At 52.8% G+C, this 20633-nt stretch overlaps 1 protein-coding gene across 11 annotated transcripts in view; it reads right to left on the bottom strand.

Annotated features, from left to right (window-relative positions):
- Positions 1-20633, bottom strand: part of nrxn2b (neurexin 2b) — a 626275-nt gene that overhangs the window by 291232 nt on the left and 314410 nt on the right. For all 11 annotated transcript variants that reach the window (XM_088608835.1, XM_088608836.1, XM_088608828.1 and 8 more), the window contains 3 exons: positions 12422-12541; positions 10689-11070; positions 5194-5384 (listed from right to left, as the gene is read on the bottom strand). In XM_088608835.1, coding sequence (XP_088464961.1) covers positions 5194-5384; positions 10689-11070; positions 12422-12541 — 693 coding nt within the window. The remainder of the gene's footprint in view (positions 1-5193; positions 5385-10688; positions 11071-12421; positions 12542-20633) is intronic.

Raw genomic sequence — 20633 nt, 5'->3', positions numbered from 1 at the left:
AATATGCCAAGCACCCCTGCGATTTCTTCTCCTATTTCAAATATTATACTGTATATATAATTCACCTCAATTATTTCCCTTACTTCGGCTATCCGGGAGGTTGAGCTTAAAACCGGTCTGGGGAAATCGAGCGTTCTGCAGTCCGAGAAAGTGGAGTCGTGTTATAAACGCAGATCCTTCAGGAAAAGTAAGCCAAAGCCTATTTTTTTGTTAAACACATTTTCTCTTTCCGGAGCAAGAAGTTTTAACGTACTGCGGCATTTCGCTGTCTAAAGGAACGTCGTATAAAAATATTCCTGGTCGCAAATGCTGAGGTGAGCTTAGAAAGAAAAAACTAATCTTCAGATATAAGATGTGACAAAAATAATTTATTAAGAAATACTCCGCGAATTGATGTGCGTTTCTTGCTTTCGGCATTTCCTCATAGGAACCTTTTTCTTTTCCTTCACAGGAACGCCGTGGGGCTCATACACCTGAAACGAATGTGTGAGCCTGGAATTCACCTGCAGGAACCTGCAGGTGAGGGGAAGAACCGAAGGAAGAGAAGCAGACTCCGGGCTTAACGTTTCTAAACGGGTTCTGAAAAGAAGGAGGGGAGCGACCGGCGCCCACAGCCGAGGCCTTGGGCCAGAACTCGCGCCGTCAAGCGCGGTTCGACATCAATCCATCCGCACCTCGCTGGGCACGCTGTCCTGACGGGCGGCTGGCAGCACCACGCCGCCCCGACAAACGCCAAGTGTCACATCGATTTCCGAGGGGGGGGGGAGAAACACAAGCGGTTCTGGTGCAAAAGAAGAGACGAGCTCCTCAGCCTCAGCTGCTCTCCCCTCGTCGCCTTCACCTTCAATCGACAGGGCAGGCTCGCAGGGAACTCGCACAGCGTCCAGGATGAGGAGAGACCCATCTTACCATCCGATCGCTCCAGTCGAAAACTCGGAAGGAGCAGGGACTGCAAATTTGACACCCAAGATAATATCCACATATTGCGCTACCCCCCGATCCAGAACCGACGCGCCAGTCAGTGAGGGCCAACTGGAGCTCAACACAGGTGTATGGCAGCTCTTAGTGAGTCTCCTTCCCCCCCCCCCCCAAAGATAGAACAGCGAGATCTGCTGAAGATCAATTAGTATTTTATCTCCACTCCAGACAACCCCATCTCACCCCTCTCCCTCCCTTGAGGTCACAGAGCGACCCAGAGCAGTTCTCAACCCGGGTCCCGCAGGATCGCTGCACAACTTTTCCCCACATGAGCTCAACCACAGGCTAACGGCTTTCAATTGGTGGCACATTTTTAAATGTTGCATGTTGAATGAGAGCTGTAATTCGCCATCCACCTGATTCACTACAGCGATCGAAACACTGGTCGAAAAATAACTTTCTAAGGGCTTGTTGGAATGAAGCTCCATAACTGGACAGGACAGGCTTTATTTATTGATTAAGTTTTGAATTTACTTCTGTAATAGTTCAAGTGGAGAGCCTTCACCCAAAGAAGGCTCCACAGCCGAAACATTGCGTTTCTTTTAGTCTCTTTTCAGCACCGGAATAAACCTTTACTTTTTTTCCCTTCGCAGCCTACTTCAGTTATAGCCAAATACGACTGTCTAACCCGAACTTCAGTCCGGCTTTTGTGTCCAACCTTCTCTTTCATTGATCAATAGGTTTAAGACAGTAACATACAGTGATTAATGGCTGTATCAAAAGATTGACACAGGAATGGACTAGGGAGTCTAGCATCTCACTGCACCTGGTCTATTTTGGATCCATCTCACCCATGAAGACAACTTTCCCACAACATACGGATATAGACATATACAGCACATACTGATAATACTGCGGTGCTCGTATACCATACCTTTACCATACCATTTATCACAAATTATAAAAGAATACAGCTAAGCAGTCTTCTCCGTGGCATTAGCAGTGTTCATCAACAAGACTATAATAATACTTCTACTTAATAACCAGCTGTATAGGTACATAGATCAAAAGTGAAAAGATATGCACTATTTTTTTTTCTGCGGTGATCTCTATCCAGACGCTCTTTGGATCATATCAGGCTAATTTTTCCACCTGCCTCTTCATTGACAGCTGCCAGTTCTCCCCAGATGACTATCGATTAGAGAGTCGGTGTCTAAATTGTGCAATTTGGGCCAATTATCCCATAGCGGAGCTCTGGCTGGGAGCTAACGGCACTGAGATAAAACCCACAGGGCATTACTCAGAGAGCAGCAGAGCCTGTCTCCATGCCAGGTGATTAAGAGCGAAGATTTGATATTTAAAGTTAAGGCACAGGCTCTTCTGCAGATAAGCCCGGCTCTCACGAAGCGCTGGATGGGGTCAGTACGCGGAGAGACGCCCCCTCAGACTGCAACGGCGAAAGGCAAGGCAGAGCTGTGCACAGATAAGGGTGGCCACTCTCTGCACCGTCCACCTCGGACACATACGTCCACGGCCTCATCAGGATGGCAGCTATCACAGGCTCGACATACAGCTTCCCTCTTCACGACAAGACGAAACAGGGACGCCTCTCTGACCCAAGCCATTTCTCTTGAAGCATCTTGCAAAAAAAAAAACTTGGGGTGTCCACACAACCCCCCCCACACACAAAAAGCTCAGACATAAGAACTCAACAACAACTCGAATACAAGCCCCATGTCTCCAAATGACGTTTCATTTTAGATCAACATGCTTTATTTACCCGTTATTTTTTAATCATTTCATATATTTAGCATCCTGAAGAATTCCAAAGCACTTTACATTAAGGAGGGGGACCTACTTCATCGCTCACAGAAGTGCAGCCCCCACCTGGGAGACGCACAGTGTTCATTCTGCACCAGCAGCCCCCACCTGGGAGACGCACAGTGTTCATTCTGCACCAGCAGCCCCCACCTGGGAGACGCACAGTGTTCATTCTGCACCAGCAGCCCCCACCTGGGAGACGCACAGTGTTCATTCTGCACCAGCAGCCCCCACCTGGGAGACGCACAGTGTTCATTCTGCACCAGCAGCCCCCACCTGGGAGACGCACAGTGATCATTCTGCACCAGCAGCCCCCACCTGGGAGACGCACAGTGGTCATTCTGTACCAGCAGCCCCCACCTGGGAGACGCACAGTGTTCATTCTGCACCAGCAGCCCCCACCTGGGAGACGCACAGTGATCATTCTGCACCAGCAGCCCCCACCTGGGAGACGCACAGTGGTCATTCTGTACCAGCAGCCCCCACCTGGGAGACGCACAGTGTTCATTCTGCACCAGCAGCCCCCACCTGGGAGACGCACAGTGATCATTCTGCACCAGCAGCCCCCACCTGGGAGACGCACAGTGTTCATTCTGCACCAGCAGCCCCCACCTGGGAGACGTACAGTGTTCATTCTGCACCAGCAGCCCCCACCTGGGAGACGCACAGTGGTCATTCTGCACCAGCAGCCCCCACCAGGGAGACGCACAGTGGTCATTCTGCACCAGCAGCCCCCACCTGGGAGACACGCAGAGGCCAATCTGCACCAGCAGACCCCCCACTGCACACCAAATCATAGGGAGAAGTGAGAAAAGCGCCACCTTCTGGTCCACCACCATCACTACTGGGATCGACCTTCAAGTTAAGCAAAGGACCCCACTTAATCCCCTTCACCTGAGCTCGAGGTACTTCCCTCCTGCGAATTCGGCTCACGTCATATTAACAGAGAAACGACTTCACATCCAGGCATCCCTGCACTCCGATACTATTCTAAACACGGGGATCCGGGTGTTAATTCAGTGAAAAAAAGAAACCGCTGCCTCCGAAGTGCACTCAAACGGTTTCCCTGCGCAGCAGTGTTTCCACACTACTCTGTGTCCCCCCCCATGTGATATCAATGCTGTAAACATGACGTCTGTAAACAAGGGGGCTCCCTTGACCTTCCCTCCTAATCATGCACAAGAACCTGCTCCCGCTGCAGCAAAACAAACTGTCTCCCAGGCTTCCCAGTCCTGGGCTGAGAAGCGAGACGTACCTGTGAGATAATTGTGCCTGAGGAGTTTAGGCTCAGAGACTGCATTAAAAAGAGGTTTGCATAGAACAATAGGGAAGGATGCACTGAAGTACCTAAGTGCTTCTTAACTACAGCTATTATTTTGTGAGGCTCAGGCGCTTTTTTAAAGAAGCAGGAGAGAACGCTTTCATCAACCAATCACTGGTATCATTTCGGCATTTACGAGCGCAAAGTCCCTGAATCCATTGTGGTTATCGTATGTGCTGAAGAATATCAAAGAGCTCCCCCCCCCATTTAAAATTATTTTTTATATCGAACATTCTTAGTATTCTGGGACGAGATGCCTATTAAAAAAAAAAGAATAGATCTGCTTAGCACGGCAGGGGAAAAATAGTAAATCACAGAGCAACACCCATGGTTAACAAATATCTCGAGATTGGTTGATATTTTATCTCAACAGGGGAAAAACTCCATCTGCCTGTGGACGGGACTGCTAGCATCGTTAAGACAGGGAGAGATGCCATAATATAATTTCAGAAAGGACGTTCCTCTCTCAATGAATGACTCGCAGCAAAATGAGGATCCCTGGAAGTCAGAGCAGTCAAGCATTCACACGCGTTTGAAATAGTGGATTCCATTTTTCACAGGTTAATACTTATGAACTTTCTCTCGCCGGTTTTTCAAGCAATTCCTTATCTCTTCTCTGAATGCTGTAAAGCACCCTTTCGCCAGAAATGCTACGTCATCTACTGTAGCTATCTGAGCAAAAACGAAGAAACGCAGATGCAAACGAACCACAACACACGTTAAATACACCAGAAATATTACCAGGATGGATTTTAATTCCCCTGCAGGTGCACCCACGTCAGGCGTTTGCTTTTGCACGGTGCAGGCAGCAAAAACGCAAATACCTCCACCACCCAACTGGGGCTCCCACAACAGAACCGCACTAGACAGAGAAACCCGCGGAGTCCCGCCGAAGTCCATTTCAGGTTTTCACAGCCGCGGCGTCCTAAACGCACAGCCACAGCAACTCCTGGATACCATTCGCCTAAGTTCAGAATTCAGCCACATTCCAAACTTTTCACTTCCCTGCTTCTTCGGGAAGGCAGTCCGGAAAACCCCAACCGGCTCCCACTGCCAGGCGATAAAAAAAGAGCTCTGGTTTTCCGCAGCCTCTATCCCCCCCCCACCATCACCACCGCCCCCCCCCCTCCTACCTTTGAGGTCCAGGTTGCGCGCGCCGTTGGAGTGCTGCGTGACCGTGCGCGAGTCGATCTTCAGGGTGTGCACGTTGTTCGCGTCCCGGGACACCACCACGTTGTGCCACTGGTTGTCGTTGAGCTGCTTGTCCGAGTTGCCCTTCATCAGCGACGGCCCGTTGCCCAGGTCGAAGACGTAGTGGATGTACCTGCGCAGGCGACAGGCCGCAGAGCGGGCGTCAGAACCGGAGAGCCGCACTCCGTCACCACCACCCGGACTGCGCCAGTCCTCCCACCCCCCCAATACTGAGCTGGTGACCCACAGGAACGCACAGAGCTCCCGCTGGCAGAAACGGCCCCTTAACACTTCTCTCTGGGGTACCTGCTGCACCCCTGGGGGAACGCGTCCTCACTGGCTACACTTTTCAGCCGAGGTGTGGGGAGCGTTCTGGCGCCATCGCATCAGCCAGATGGATGCTGCACATTGGTGGTGGTGGTGGAGAGGAGTCCCCATTACCTGTAAAGCGCTTTGAGTGGAGTGTCCGGAAAAGCGCTCTATAAGAATAAGCAATTACTATTATGATAATTACTTTTCAAACTCTGTGAACGTTCACATACACCTCTACACCTACAGGTGCACATGAGCGTCACAGGTGTGTGTGCTGTGATGTGAACACCAATACACACATACACAGCACACCTATTGGTGTTCCTACACACATATTAGGCCTATTGACCTGGAGCACCAATGTCACCCTGCGGAAAAAGCACACAGATTCTCAGAGGAGAAAACAGGTGACAACAACTCCATGGCCATCAGTATGGATAACCAGACAGGCTGCAATACAGTGCTGTTTTTCTGCTTCCTTTCTTGTTTGTCCGACCGCTGAATGTCAAGGTCACATTTTATGATGCAGTTCGGTGCTCTGAAGACGAGCAGGGGGTACGTTCACATTCACAAGTCGTTTATAGTTGCCGGCTGAACAGGACTTTTTTTTCAGAAAACGACCCAAATCATATTAAATCATTTGGGCGTCCTGACAAGTTATCTAATAATAGGTGGTATGTTTGGACTCTTTTATTGTACACAAGACGTTTTTCTGTCATTAAGAAGAGCTTTACAATGCCCTTCAATGCAAACGCCCAACACAAAGACAACAGACAAAGCTTGAAAAAAAAGCAAACGGCTATTATCTATTAAGTAGTTCGTATAGATCAGAGGTTCCCCATCTCGTAGAGAAGCAGGTCTGTCTGTTCCAATTATCTGTTTAAAACGAGCTCGTTCTTCAACTAATTAAAACCCATTTTTTCAGTCTACATGTTCAGAATTTTTTCTTCCTTCTGAACTGACTTAAGCCGGAAATGTTGGGGTGTGGGGTGGGGGGAGATGGGCACAAACGCTGTAGCAATTTCCGGGTTTCAGACCTCTCCTCTTTTAGGTGTCCGGAATTTAATCAAATGGAAGGACAACGCGAGTCTATGGAAGGCGGCCTCATCGCCGGCAATATCTGCACATTTTCAACTGACAGGCTAGTCAGAATTGTTTAGACCCCCATAGAGGATCACCAATGTCATAAGCAAAGTGAGAACCGTCTGAAGAGATCTATATTAGCACGAGCATCTCGAGAGCAATACACCCACGGCAGGGTGTTCTTGAGACCAAAGGGCCGCGTGCATTTAACTAGGCTGGGCTCAAGAGCTTTTGGAGAAGGTATTTTCGCCCCAGCTCTTCACCGAGACGGAAACTGCGAATCACGCGTCCCTGAAACACCGCTCAGCTCCAGCCCGTCACGCTCACCTGTCTCACGCTTCGAAGATGACGGAGGTGAGAAGGCGCCGGAGGTGAGTTTCATTGATTTGAGCGGAAGGCTACTGGTAGAGGTGTGATTTACAGAGTGTACCATGACGAAAGGTGTTGGGGGGAGGGGGGTTGGGGGGGGTCAGTGCAAGTTCAAAACGATCCGAACGCCGTTTGCAAAGGGATCCGAGCCCACGTCGGAGGCAGGAAACTTCAAGAGCGTCACCACCCATCAAGAGTTCGCTTAAGGGCATCCATGAGGCTCAGTCACTCAATACCTGGTTGGAATGAAACCAGGTCTGACCCTTTAAAAAAAAGACAGAAAACAAAGGGGTCCCCCCCCGGCCTGGAACCGATTCTACCCCATTTCGCATTATTTGCTCATTTAAAAAAAAAACTTATTGGGGGCCCCACAGATATCCCAATACATCCGCAGCAACAAAGAAAATGGCTTTAGACGACCAACCACCCATTTTCTACCCTTGTTACCCAGTAGAGGGGCGTGGGGGGCCAGAGCCAGAGCCTATCCCAGCAAGCAAAGGGCACAAGGCGGGGTACGCCCTGGGTGGGACGCCAGAGCACCCAGTGGAAACCCACGCCATTACGGGGTGAACACGCAAACTCCACGCAGATCACAACGGAATAAACTGAGCCCGGGACCCCAGCGCCGTGAGGCAGCAACGCTCACCAATGCGCCACTGTGCCGGCCAGCGTTTAACAAACCCCCCCACCTCAGTGTTTAGGATTCCCAGCTGTAAAGTCTCGAGTCTGTCCTCGCCCTTCACACTTTTGTTTCTCTCCCTTCCTCAAACCGAGCTCCTGGGATGCAGGGTTGGAGACGCGTTCGAACAGGGGACCGCCACCGACGAGGGCAAAGTGCAGGGGTTCCGCATTTAAAGCGGATCGAAGCCACCCACGGTGAACGTCACGTGGCTCCGGGCCCAGAGCCACCTGGGAAGAGAATCCGGGCTACAGGGCGAGATCACGAGCGGGGTTTGCAGCCACAGCTCTTCAGCTCCATTCAGTGGCATCCACCTTCATGTTCAAACGCTGAATGTTTTTACCAGCGAAATAACCGAAGACAAAAACCCCCCATACGGCTGTGCGCCTGGTATTTAAGATTGCGAGATGCCTCCTGCTGTTTAACCGTTTGCCAGACGACTGCATTTCTAGGTGGAGGGAGAAGAACATTAAAGTTATTTCTCTCTCTCTCTCTTCTGAAATGAAAAGGGTTTTTTCCATGCACATTTTTTTCCCCCCGCGCTGAATAAAAACAATATCACTTGAATGAAATTGTACATTTCCAGTCCCTCTGCCTGAAGCCGGCGATGCTTTATTGTTCCTCATTATGGGATGTGATTTATAGCCCCTAACTCGGGCCAAGACCTCTTTTATATCCTCTTTCTTTTTTCATTTATTCAGGCAATCGGAGGGGCATCCAGGAGACGCGGACAGCCAAACTAACAGCTTTTGCAAAACAATTCAAAGTGAAAACTGCATCTAGCGCGCTACTGAATTAATGTCCGAGGCTGGAAAAGACATTAAAACATTGAAAAGCACGGATTTTATAAATCTACATTTTCCTGGGTCATATCTGTAATGAAATATTGAAAATACTAAATCTTTTTTTCTTCTAAAAAAAAATAAATTGTGAATTTATGTATCTCAGATGCCACACGGGGGAACCTCTCTAATCTCTTCTCCAGCTTTTGTTTCTTGTTCTATGTAAGGACTGGCGGATTAGTTTTACATAAATAGTGCAAAGACAATGCAGGGAAATACAGGAGCAATGTAGCCTCCTAATCCTCCTGGGTACCCTGAAATACACCACTTACTGCAATCTCAGAGCTAAGATCAATTTTAACGGCAGCTATGACCTCATACCAGGGCTTAATGCCACTTTGAGTGCAGAGGTGGGGGAGGAGGGGTATTTTGCATTATGCGATCATATCATCAAACACATCAGTGGCAATTCTAAAGCATTATCGCTTCCAAAAGAACATGACAATAAACACAAGCTACAGTCCCGTACCGTAAAAACAAGATCATTACCTAGAGCTGTGAACCACAATTCACCCGATCTTGAAAAGTTCCAGAAAGAAAAAACTAGAACACGCCAGCTTTATTTTCCGTTTGATTTTGTTATTAATCATGTTAGAAAAAATCATGACATGAGGGATAAGAGTGACACTTAGGCTATGGTCAGGATAAGGGGTCTTGTTACTAACATACAATCTGCTGTGCAGGTTTTTATTTATCTCACTTACCATGTGTCACTCTAGTAGTATATGCCTTTAACTTATTTCATTTGTCAAGCTTATAAATGTCATTTGTGACCCCAAAACTAATGACACCATTAATGGAAAAATGCTCTACAGCAGGGGTGCCCAACCCTGTGCCTACAGAACTACCTGTATGTCTTTGGGATTTCATCCCAGCTGAGCTCTGAACAGCTTAATTGGAACAATCGGTTGCTTAATTAGAAGACGTTAAAATGTTCCAGATCTCTTGATAATTGAGATTTTAGTGCTGCCTATAAAAACAAAACCGAGAAAACGGCTTCCCCTCCCGGATGAGGCATGCCTGCTCACGAGAACCTGCAGAAATTCTGGCGCAGGCTCTCAAACGCCTCGCAGGGGACCTGATCACAGCGTGCAATCCCAAACAGCCATCACGGCGTTCAGAGCACTTGATAATGTTTGAACTTTATGAGCCACCATATTTTGACCAGCTCTTTACATCCTGAGCACGCAGACAGATACATACATACGGGTTAGAAAGAATTGTTGGAGGAGTGCATGTCGTCCTAATATGCAGTCTGTTCAGCGTTTCATAACTTTCTTTAAACGCTATAACCGTCTCTGGTCTCTGTCAAACCTACAAGGCGGCGCAATGGTTCGATTTGTGGCCCTGCGTGCGTGGGTTTCCTCCCACAGTCCAAAGACAAGCTGGCGGGCTCACTGGCTCCTGGGAATACTGGCCGTGGTGGGGGTGTGCGCACCCTGTGATGGACTGGGATCCTCCCCAGGGTGTACCGCCCGCCTTGTGTCCCCAGCTGGGATAGGCTCTGGCTCCCCCACAGCCCTGAACTGGAAGGAGTGGTGAGAAAACGGGTGGGCGAGTCAGAATTGACCTGGTACCCCACAAAGCAGCTGCAGGTGAGATTCCGTCAGGAGGGAGGTTTATACTGGGGGTGGGACGGGTTCGAGGAACATCTTTCCAGGAAAACTGTACCGGTTGTAATATTTATTAATTAACCATACTAATTTTGCACTGTTCCAAGAATTACCTTGCACTGTTTTTGTCCTGCTATATTTTCTCTGTTTGCGGAATTTTGCACAGTTTTGATTACGTCTTATTTATGTTATTACACGTTACTGTTATTGCTATTGTGTTACTGTCTATGGTCTCATCTTCTGTCCTATTTGTATACTGCACCTGAGTGTCTAATGAGAAACACCTTTCACTCTACTATGCACCTGTGTCAGTATAATGACAATAAAGTTGAATTGAATTGAAAAAGGAACCCCCCCCACGCGCTGACTGAGCAACTGTCCAGCTCGTGGGATGGATCCACCACCCCACGCCCCACAACCCACAAAAAACAAACAAACAGGGACTTCTGCCACGACTGCGCGCCAGCCAAAAGCAGGGCAAACCCTAGCCCCCCAGATGCACGAGATCCTGCCCCCCCCCCCCCCCCCGGAAAGCTCACCCCTTGACCAGCTCCACCACGATGAAGTCGCTGCCGTCGCCGCTGTTGAAGAGCAGCAGGCCGTCGGAGGCGGTGGTCTTGAACTGGAAGAAGAGGTGCATGGAGGCGTAGGCTTGCAGGGTGGCCAGCGCCAGGTAGCTGCCCTTGGAGCGGAAGGTCACGGGGTCGGCGATGATGTGGCGCATGCCGAAGCGCGCGTTCAGCTCGCAGTAGCTGATGTCCCCGTTCTTGCACTGGTCCAGGTAGGGCACGCCGTTGAACGACAGGCCCTGCAGGTGCCCGATGAAGTTGGACGGCACCACCGAGATGAAGCGCCGCTCGGTCATGATGCCCGTCTCGATGTTGTGGAACTCCAGGCGCGTGTGGGCGCCGGTCATCGTGCCTGGGGGGGGGAGGCGTGGAAGGAGTGTGAGCACACACAGGGCTTGCAGAGGAATCCTGCTCCGTTGGGCCCCTGAGCGAGGCCCTTCGCCCCAGCTGCTCCCGGGGCGCCGTATAAGTGGCCGACCCTGCGCTCTGACCCCCAGCTTCTCTCTCCCTGTCTGTGCGTCTCCTGGAGAGCGAGTGGGGGTGTGCAAAAAGACACATCCCTAATGCAAGAAATTGTATATGGCTAATAAAGTGCTCTTAAAAAAGACAAGACACCCGCTGCATTCAGAAACCGCATTCTCCCTCCTCACCAGAGCGCACAGGGCAACAGTCGAGGAGTCACGCAAAACGGCATCCTTGGCCGTGGTTATTTCACGTCTCATCCGAAGGACGGCGCCTTTTTACAGTGCAGTGTCCCCGTCACTATACTGGGGCATCAGGACCCACACAGACCGCAGGGTGAGCGCCCCCTGCTGGCCCCACTAACACCTCTCCCAGCAGCAGCCTCAGCTTTCCCAGGAGTCTCCCCTCCAGGTACTGGCCAGGCTCACACTGCGGAGCTCCAGTGGGGGAGCTGCAGGGTGATACAACTGCTGGCCTATACACTAGCACACGAATATGCACTGGCTACAGTCATACCTGCGCTGTGTCTTACTGCGTCTCATCGGGCCGGTACCCTGATCCAGTTCCATCCCGGAGAGAGGAAGAAAGCTCATTTCATTGTGCCCCTCCAGGTACTGCCCAGGCTCACCCCTGCTGAGTCTCCAGTACGTAGTGAAGGCGGAGGCAGAGGGGGGTGTTGGGGTCAGTGTACCCGTCACTATACTGGGGCATGAGGACCCACACAGTGAGCGCCCCCTGCTGGCCCCACTAACACCTCTTCCAGCAGCGGCCTCAGCTTTCCCAGGAGGTCTCCCCTCCAGGTACTGGCCAGGCTCCCACCTGCGGAGCTCCAGTGGGGGAGCTGCAGGGTGATACAGCTGCTGGCCTATACACTAGCACACGAATATGCACTGGCTACAGTCATACCTGCGCTGTGTCTTACTGCGTCTCATCGGGCCGGTACCCTGATCCAGTTCCATCCCGGAGAGAGGAAGAAAGCTCATTTCATTGTGCCCCTCCAGGTACTGCCCAGGCTCACCCCTGCTGAGTCTCCAGTATGTAGTGAAGGCGGAGGCAGAGGGGGGTGTTGGGGTCAGTGTACCCGTCACTATACTGGGGCATGAGGACCCACACAGTGAGCGCCCCCTGCTGGCCCCACTAACACCTCTTCCAGCAGCGGCCTCAGCTTTCCCAGGAGTCTCCCCCTCCAGGTACTGGCCAGGCTCCCACACTGGGGGGGGGGGCTGTGGTCAGACGCTTACCTTCCACAGTGACGTTGTCCACAGAGAGCTGCAGGCTCTTCCCTCTGCGCACCACCTTCACCCCGTGCCACTCGTTATCGTTCAGCTTCTGCCCCGCGAACAGCGTCTCCGGTCCCTTGCCTGCGGGGAGAGAGGGCGCCAGTCACGCCAGGGAGGGGGGGCCACAGGGGCGTCTTCTCACCGGGAGGCAAGGGCGCAGACCAGACCGAGCCCCCCCCCCATCACTACCCAGGAGAAGCCAAGGCAGAGAAGCAACGCCTTGGCGTCTTCTCCTCCCCCACACAAACACACACTCAGACACACCCACCCACGCACACACACACGCAGACACACCCACACAGATGTGTCACCTGCATGTTTCCTCCTGCGTTCCTTCTCCATCAACCCGCCCCCTCCTCCCTTTCTCTGCGCGTTATCGATAGGTGATGCCAACAGACACACACACACACACTGCATCTGCCCGGCGCTTCGCTCGGAAGCCGAGAGCCGCTGCAGATCCGCGATCACCTGGGCGCTGCGAGGACCGATTCGCCCGGATGGAAAGGGGGGGGGCGGGGGGGGGGAAACAGAAGCAAAAATAAGAACCCTAAAGGCTCCCGTAAGTTCCCCCCCCCCCCAGGCCACCATACAAAGGGCGGCTGTGTCGAACTTGCAGGACTGTCCCCGATCATACACGCACGACATAACTTCCACTTTCTCTGAGCACTTCTGACTGACTGCTGAAGCCACGATCAAGACTCTGGACTCGTTCACATCAGCGTTCAAGCAGCTGAGGATCTGCGCCTGTGGCTGGGAGGTTGCCGGTTCAAATCCTGCAGCCGCAGAAACCCAGCTTCTCTCTCCCTGTCTGTGTGCCTCCTGGAGAGCAAGCTGGGGTCTGCGAAAAGACACATCCCTAATGCAAGAAATTGGATATGGTCGATAAAATGATCCGATCTCTTTATCTTATCTTCAGACTCACCATTCACCCATGTCCAGAAAACCCGTTTTCTTCGCGGTCATGCGGGAGATCCACGCCAGAAGCACAGGGCTCCGGGCGGGATACACCCTGGACGGATTTACACGCACGGGTCAACAAACGCGCGTGGGTTATCCCCTACACAGTGGTGAAAAAACTTACTACATCCCCCTTAGGATTTTATGGGTTCGTTTTTTTTTAAAAAATAACTACAAAGTAGGGCCTGTGTGCCTCATGTGTCAAACGAGGGTCGTTTTATCTACTGCTGGGATTCGCGGAGGACGAGGTGAAGGTCAAATTTGGACGGGTGGCTTCAGCGCGACAGCTCTCTAAAACCTCACAGGAAAGAGAGAGGGTGGTGCCGTTTGTTCATTTTTTTTAAAAATATCAACGGGCTTTTTAAAAAAATGCATCACCCTCACCTCCTGTCCTCCCCCTCCGAGAGCACCCCGACATTTCGAAAAGGGCCTTCTCATTTCTCCGGCTACGCGACCAACGACGCCCGGACCTTGAACTTCCGCCCACACGCACATATCCACCCCCAAAAAAAAAAAAAACAACCACAAAACGGAAAAGTTCGAACCTCTTGAAGCGGAACCGCGTTTCTGCCGTGCTGAAGCCGTAGCCGAAAGTTAGGGGACGAGATAAAACGTTTGTTTTACCCACCTCCACCGTCGCCCAAGCCGCTCGGCTCGACGCGCCGACACCTCTATCCCGCAAATCAGTGCGCGGGCCTCCCATCAGCAAACAGGTGTGCGTTCCCGAAACCGAGAGTGATCTAAAGAGTCGCTTTTTATAGAGATATATCTTACACAACGTCGTGACACTGTAACATATTTACTTACGAAACGTGTCACTTAATCATACCCCCCCCCCCACTCTCAAAGTCTAGCGGCGTTCAAACCCGACTTAAGCCCCGAAATGTTACGGTGTCTCGACCCGTCCGGACGGACTCGAAACGAACCCTCTTTAAAACCGCGTCACGTTCGTTTTGCAGGCCTCCCCGACGACTCCGGCCCGGCCCGGCCCGGCCCGGCCCGGCCCGTCCTTCCCCGGAGCCTCCTCCGGCGGGAGAACTACCGCCGGGCTCCCCTCAGCCCCCTTAAGAACGACGTGTTTGAGTATCTGGACTGGGGGGGGCGGGGAGGGAGCCAGAAACCCGCGGAGAACATGCAGACTCCACACAGACAGCACCCCAGGTCCAGAATTGAGCCCGACGTTAGCTGGCAGCAAAACTCACTGCTCAATATGTGTGACTGGATACTGATGAGTACAAGGTGGATCCAGGTGGGGGTACACACTGCTGGGGGTGGAGGGGAGTCCCCATTACCTGTAAAGCGTTTTGAGTGGAGTGTCCAGAAAAGCGCTATATAAGTGTAAGCAATTATTATTATTATTACAACAGTGCTCCCCGCCGGCACAAATCCAGCAGGAAGCGACACCCCCAGGGTGTGCAGGCAGGCTAAGTGAGCTCGGCGTGGATAAAACCTCAGCAGAACGAGAAAGAAACGGGACGTGTGTCTGGGGGCGGCGGGGGGGGGGGGGTCCCGTTTCAGAACGAGAGAGGAAAAGCCGCAGACGCCGGCGTTTTCAAAGGCAAGGCCAGGACCCCTTAACGATTTTTATTTTTAATCTGAAATGCAAAATAAAAAACACACAACCACGGCACCGCGTCAGTGTGGAACGACTGCAAGTCAGTTTGGGACGAAAAAGCCACATCGACCGCGTTGTATTGTGGGAGTGGTGACAGATGGGCTTGCGCACGGGGTTCAGTTAATTACAAAAATATATTGGCCATTTCATAAAATGACATAATCAGCAGTTTGCCTGTGCTTCTCATTACTTGGAGGTGCAAAAACAAAGAGGGCACCGCACTATAAATCAGACAAAAGCTATTATAGTAGTAACATGACTATACAGTTTATAACCATATAGTAATAAAACTGTGAAAGCAGTACATTATAGTACTTGGAGCTATATTCTGAATTAGAACTGAATGTATTCTTGGATCAGCAGCACTTTTTTGGAAGCGGGAAAAAAAAACAAAAACGCCAGCGTGTGGACCATGTGGAAGAGGGGAGTAGAGTTCAGACCGTGGAGACCCGTGGGTGAACTACATTACCCATAATGCCGTGCGGCAGAACTGGCCGCCCTGGGTCATGTGATCCGTTCTGAACAGCTGATTGGTCGGGCTGATGTTTCAGAACTTTTGCCTCCAGCTCATCGACTTTTGTCTCCAGCTCATCTGCCCTCTGGTCCCCAAGATGGCTGAACACAAATCACTGGGTATTTAGGCAGGCCCACTCGATGTGTGGTTTGGTGCACATAACGGTGCAAACACAAGAAGGCCTCATGTCTTTCTTAAGGCTGTCAATAGAAATCGGATTGCAAATACAGTGAAGGCCCACACAGCCCTAAGAAGCTGAACTACAAGACAATGGACTACCCTTCAGAACATAAAAACAATCACAAAGGGGAGGGCGCCATTCAACCCGTCTAGCTCACTTGATAATTAGTAGCTAATTGAATTAGGTCAATAATTATTTAGGAGATAATTGCCCCGACCCCCGCCATTTCTTGAAAGAAGCCAGGGTTTCAATGGCTGCACACTCCTGCCACCCTTTGTGTACAGAAGGGCCCCCCCCCCCCCCCGCCCGAGCACATTTCCTAAATGCACTTCCCTTGATTTACCCCAGTGTGGGGAGCCTGTTCCAGTCTCCCACGACCCTTGGTGTAAAGGGGCGCCGCCCTGTCCTCCGGTCCGTGCTTCCCTGCCGGCTCCGAAGGCATCCGGTAGGCTGACCTTGTCAGCGACCGCGGAGGCCTCTGAAAACTCCCTTCTTAAAAGGCAGGAGAAGCAGGAGTGCACAGCCGCACCAGCTTTCCAAGGAACTGGAGCTCCCTCGCTGTCTATTATTAGCGTGTATCAGAATTACAGCCTGCTGTCTGCCAGCCAGCCTCCCTGCCGATAGAAGCCCTACTGTAGATGAAAGGTTTGGCCCGAAGCTGCTGAGAGATGTGATAGTGATCGCGGGGGCAGGCGGGCCCGACGACAACGCAACCTTGTTGAAAGCAGGGGGGCCGGGGAGCTGCGAGAATTCGGAGCGGAGCTCCCTTCTGGTTGCGTCGCAGTGCTGGGGGGTGTTAGCCGGTGCTTGTTTGTCAAGCAGAGGGGGAGTCCAGCAGAGTCCTGTGTGTGTTCGTGCTCACACGGGGGCTCATAATACAGTTTCCAACTGACGGAGCAGTGTTGGCTTGCCCACGTCTATTATAATAACACTCATTATACTTATATAGCGCCTTTCTGGAGCCTCCACTCAGAGCTCTGTCCGGGTCATGGGGATCCCCCTCCGCCCTCACCAGTGTGTACCCCCACCTGGGTGAGGCGCCAGTCCGCTCCCCACACCCCAGCTCTCAGTGGGGAGGAGAGCAGAGTGATGGAGCCAGTTCAGAGAGGGGGGGTTATTAGGAGGCCATGATGGGTAAAGGCCGACCCTCGAGGGAGAGACCTTTGCAAATGAGGGATAGGCAGGTCCAATGCACCGGCCTTCTCCAAGGTTGGGCTTTTGTTTTTCTGTCGCCTGTGCGCGCGGGGGGCCAAACCGGCGACACGCTCACAAAACAAGCAAAGCTACAGGACGCTGCAGGTGGGGTCTCCTGCCACGCCTGGAGAATCCCGCCCTGATCCGATCGAGGCCGCCGTCTGGCGTAGCGACACCCCGTCCTTTCCCTTGCTGCTGTACGCAAAGGGTTGCGGGAGTCTGGAACAGGATAAGCTGCCATGTTGCCAATGCTGAAACCCTTTGATGTATTCAAGCAATAAGGACGGTTGAGATCCCTGGGTCAGCCATCTACAAGCCACCAGATGAGCAGGACCAGGCGAATGGTCCTTGTAAACATGCTGTGTGCCACTCCCCCCCTCTCCTGCCGTCACTTCCTGGACGGCCCTCCCTGCATGATTCCTTAAAGAGCGCCCCCCCCACCCCGGCCCCCCAGCTCATTGCCCTGGCTCGTGACCAGGATCCCTGCTTCCAGGAGAGGGATCTCCAATTGCAAATGAGAGGAGATACCCCCCCCCCCCCAAAAAAAGGTGGCTGACAGATGAGTGCGCATTGAGCCTGACAAGCAGAGCCTTGGCTTGTTCTGGGCCAGCGAGCCGGTAAAGGAGAATGCACCTCATCCATAGTGACTGAGAAGGATGTGCCCTGAATAAAACAGGGGCTCTCTCCAGGAGTCATTTCTTCCATCTACCTACCTATCTATCTGAAGAGATTGATAGATAAATCTCTGACAGGAGAGGGTACATGTGTGAGTGCATCTGTGTGCGCGTGTGTGTGTGTGCGAGTGGGAGCTGGCGAATGGAAGATCACACTAAATGGGATGCAGTGCTTTGCGATAGAGCACAGGCTCTTTCATCTCCCTCCAGCTAGCCAGCTGCGCTTTCAGAAAGCTCTTGATTGTTGGACAAGACGGAGGCAGTACACAGAGACCGGCCAGTTGCGGTTATTTCTGTGGCACGTCTCCCACCTGGGAGACGCACAGTGGTCATTCTGCACCAGCAGCCCCCACCTGGGAGACGCACAGTGGTCAATCTGCACCAGCAGCCCCCACCTGGGAGACGCACAGTGATCATTCTGCACCAGCAGCCCCCACCTGGGAGACGCACAGTGGTCATTCTGTACCAGCAGCCCCCACCTGGGAGACGCACAGTGGTCAATCTGCACCAGCAGCCCCCACCTGGGAGATGCACAGTGATCATTCTGCACCAGCAGCCCCCACCTGGGAGACGCACAGTGACCATTCTGCACCAGCAGCCCCCACCTGGGAGACGCACAGCGGTCATTCTGTACCAGCAGCCCCACCTGGGAGACGCACACAGTGATCATTCTGCACCAGCAGCCCCCACCTGGGAGACGCACACAGTGATCATTCTGCACCAGCAGCCCCCACCTGGGAGACGCACACAGTGATCATTCTGCACCAGCAGCCCCCACTGCACCCCCCAGACCGGAAAGGATGGGCAGGGAGCAAGAAACTGCTTCAACAGTTGAATTAAGGAGAAACCCCACATGCATCCGTGGGGAACAATCCACAGTTTGGCTCCAAGAAATCACAAACCAGAAGCTGACTCTTCTGATCTCTCAGAATCTTTCCTTCTCGCTCCCACCCAGCTGGGGTCTGGCAGTCACGTCAGCTCTGCTGCGGGATGGAGCGCTGTTGCGGGACAAATTCTCGCCCCGGCGTGCCCAGTTTGCCCAAACCTCAATGAGGCACAATCTGGATGATGGGAAAATATACTGGGATACTCTGTGATGAAGAGATCGGCAGTATACAAATGCAACCAATCAGGTAATCGGTTAATGCAATGAGGTGAGGCTCCCAGATTTCCAGCTGAGCTATCGGAGTGAACAGACCTATTTCACAGTGAGGTCTTTGGCCATTGATGATTCACAGGGACCCACAGAGCTGCCACAGGATAAGAACCCTCCAGCTCTAGGCTTGGTGTAAATGTGGTTCTCATTCGATATTACAATCTGATCATGCGACTGCAGTCAGTTCAGATGCTCCGCAGCCACGTTCAGCGGGCCTGGTGCCTTGTCACATCCTCTCGCAGGCTCTGAGAAGATCCCCGCGCCCAGCCTGCCGATCAACCAGCACCCCCGCCTCGGCTCAGAGGCGCTGCGCGGAGCCCTCTCTGCACACAACAGCCCCGCTGCTCCTGGAGATGAAAGGCGCTCCGAGATAAAGCCCATGAACACAAGCCGACAGTGAAATCGCTGCTCGAACGCTGCTTAGGGCGGATTGGTGGCTCTGCATCTGTGACTGGGAGGTTGCCGGTTCAAATCCCGCGGCCGTCAGAGGAATCCTACTCCGTTGGGCCCCTGAGCAAGGCCCTGAACCCCAACTGCTCCAGGGGCGCCGTACAATGGCTGACCCTGTGCTCTGACCCCAAGCTTCTCTCCCTGTCTGTGTCTCCTTGGAGAGAAGCTGGGGTCTGCGAAAAGACAAATTCCTAATGCAAGAAATTGTATAGGGCTAATATTATTACATTACATTATTATTAAAACTTTTCCGGCTGCCTGGGTGATTTTCTCACTTCCCGGGTCCTGGCTGCTGCAGGAGATCTGGATCGGGAGCCCCTCAGAGGGGGGAGACAGGACAACACCGGACAAGAGCCGTGGCGCTGGCAACTGGGCCCTGACCTCACTCTCAATCCCACGGTCGCTACCAGGCAGCAGCAAAACGTGAACCCGGACCGCCCGATGTCTCATATCGGATCGTACTCCAGCCCAGCGATTGAGCCGCCGGAGGAGGATGAGAGGCGGGGCTGGGTGCCAGCACGCCCTGCGTCTCTCTCTCGGCTGGACAGCGGGTGGGCTTGTCATGTCCGCCTGCACAGAGGTGTCCGTGGTAAAGCAGGCAGGGTCCGGCACCGGGGGCAGATCATGTCCGCCCCGGGGCGCCACAGCTCCTGCACGGCGGATCGGATGAGTGCGTGGCACGCAGTGCCGGGGAGACTGGCAGCGGGCACCCAGCAAGGCAGGCATTATCCGGGGAGGAGGGGGAATGGCACAGATCCACTTGCTGCCCAGCCCCCCTCCTCCTCCTCCTCCTCCTCTCCCTCCGAACCCTTCCCAGTCGCACACAGACAGAGCCGCACGCTGCCACCCTCCGCCCCAAACCCACCCTAGCCGAGAGCAGACCGACCTGCAACACTCCTGAGGAGGACGTCGCGGTAGGGATAAATGGGGGCACCCCCCACATCGCCTCCCCATACAGTGTATTGTTTGTTTGTCAGGTCTGTGGGGGAGCCCAGCTGGCACGGACATCCAGAACTGGGGGTGACACCCACACACACGCACACACTCCGTTTCAGCTTTCAGCAGCTGCAGGAGCTGAGCCGCGCCAGAGACTTTGAGCGTCCTCGCTCCCCGTTACTAACTAACCTCGTTACGAACAGCCGGAGTTCCAATAGTGAGGGATCACAGGCTTGGCCACTCCCATCGGCGCAGCGTGCACAAGAGGAGGCCCCTGCTGGGGCCCGAAACGGATACCTTTCCGCTACGCCGCAGCTCAGGCTCAAGTGCGGGCTTTGAGTGCCCCCTGGTGGCGCATGTACAGTACTGCAGGCGCTGGTCTTCACAGAGGAGAGTGGCGTCACGTCGTGTTGAGCATAAGCCCTGTTCAAGCGATCCATGTCCCATTCCTCACCCTATCACACCGCGGGCTTGCAACTGTATCAGTGCACTTAAG

This window comes from Lepisosteus platostomus, chromosome 16 (genome assembly GCF_059453375.1).
Source record: "Lepisosteus platostomus isolate fLepPlt1 chromosome 16, fLepPlt1.hap1, whole genome shotgun sequence".
Classification (NCBI taxonomy): Eukaryota; Metazoa; Chordata; class Actinopteri; order Semionotiformes; family Lepisosteidae; genus Lepisosteus; species Lepisosteus platostomus.
This window is presented reverse-complemented; position numbering and strand designations above follow the sequence as displayed.